Below are 1403 nucleotides of genomic sequence, written 5' to 3'. Positions count from 1 at the left end.
GAATTTAGTTAGTTAACCCTTAGAAATCGCGTCTTATCGTATTACATTTTATTATGTAAGGACGATCGAAAATCTTCACTGCTACCGGATGAAAACTTCCTTTGTAGTGCGGCAGCTATCCCCATTTCATTTGTAGGTAAATTATAATCATTATAATCACGTGGAGGTGTGAATGGACGTGAAAAACGATGCCAACTATTTGGTGGACTACTGTTGGGTTCATATTTCGGGCGAGGGATACGCAGTTGTTTAATTTCCATTAAGTAGGAATCCATATTTAACAAATTATTGCTTCTAAAAAGAAAATACAAATGGAAAAATAATTAAATGATATTTATAGACATATATAATTAGACTTTTATAAATATATTTATTATAATTATACACATTCATATAGATGTGCACATATTTATATAGTTTTATATAAGTTATATGTAATGTTCAAGCTGTTCAAATGCATATGAATTCGAACATAAAATTTTCGAATTCGAAATGTTTAAATTTGTTTTCGATCTCTATTTGCATAACATATTGTATAATTTTGTATAACAGTAACTGCTTTGTCACTAAATGATGTTCAAAAATGTTCTAAAATGTTGCACAAATTATTCAAAACTCAAAATGCTGGAATGTTCGCATATTACGAATATTATTTGCAGGTCTACTTTTTATACTTTCACTACATAGGCTAAATTTTGGCTAATTTGTTGCATAAACTTCCTTTTTTTTATGTGAAGAAATAGAGTATTCAATAAATAAATGACATCATATATTATATTTATTATTTTTAAATTTTATTTAAAAAAACTTTATCTTTAAATTTTAAATTATTAAGTTATATCTTTCTGTTTTTGTTTAGTAATGTTGTCAACTTATTACTTATTTCTATCTTAAAACAAAAATGTATACTGTAGTACAAGATAAATAAATAAATCATTATTTAAAAATAGAACAGTACAACTTTCAAATTTTTAAAAATGTTATTATTAAAATTATATGATTTAATAAGTGATAATTAAGCAATTTTTACACTCTTACTAAAATATTCCACTGTGAAAAATAATGACTGGTACAAGCTTAGACTTGATAATTAAATTAATATCTTTTAATTGAATAGTCCGATATATATAGCTTTTTTTTATATCCAAGTTTTACATTAAGTTTTGTTTAATAATATACATATATATATAAATTCATATACAATACAAAGTATTTTTAATAAAAATACATTTTGTATGAAATTACAAAAAAAAATTTCATACAAATTTTGTATGAAATTTGGCAAGTATGAGTTATATCAAAGAGTATATAAAGATGTTTATATACTCTTTGGTTAGATTTTATTTTTAAAAATAAGAGTTATTCTTGATTTTTATGTTTATAAGACAAAAATAACAGTTATT

At 23.0% G+C, this 1403-nt stretch overlaps 1 protein-coding gene across 1 annotated transcript; it reads right to left on the bottom strand.

Annotated features, from left to right (window-relative positions):
- Nucleotides 1-9: 9 nt before the first annotated feature.
- LOC119665024 lies at nt 10-299 on the bottom strand. Its single transcript, XM_038074355.1, has one exon. It carries the CDS (start codon nt 273-275, stop codon nt 42-44), a length of 234 nt encoding a protein of 77 aa, XP_037930283.1. The 5' UTR covers nt 276-299; the 3' UTR covers nt 10-41.
- Nucleotides 300-1403: the final 1104 nt, after the last annotated feature.

Source organism: Teleopsis dalmanni, unplaced genomic scaffold, assembly GCF_002237135.1.
Source record: "Teleopsis dalmanni isolate 2A unplaced genomic scaffold, ASM223713v2 unscaffolded_contig_3257, whole genome shotgun sequence".
In the NCBI taxonomy this organism is placed as follows: Eukaryota; Metazoa; Arthropoda; class Insecta; order Diptera; family Diopsidae; genus Teleopsis; species Teleopsis dalmanni.
This window is presented reverse-complemented; position numbering and strand designations above follow the sequence as displayed.

Excerpts from the sequence above, each read along its gene's own strand:
- LOC119665024 (XM_038074355.1), bottom strand. The coding sequence starts at position 275 with ATGGATTCCTACTTAATGGAAATTAAACAACTGCGTATCCCTCGCCCG.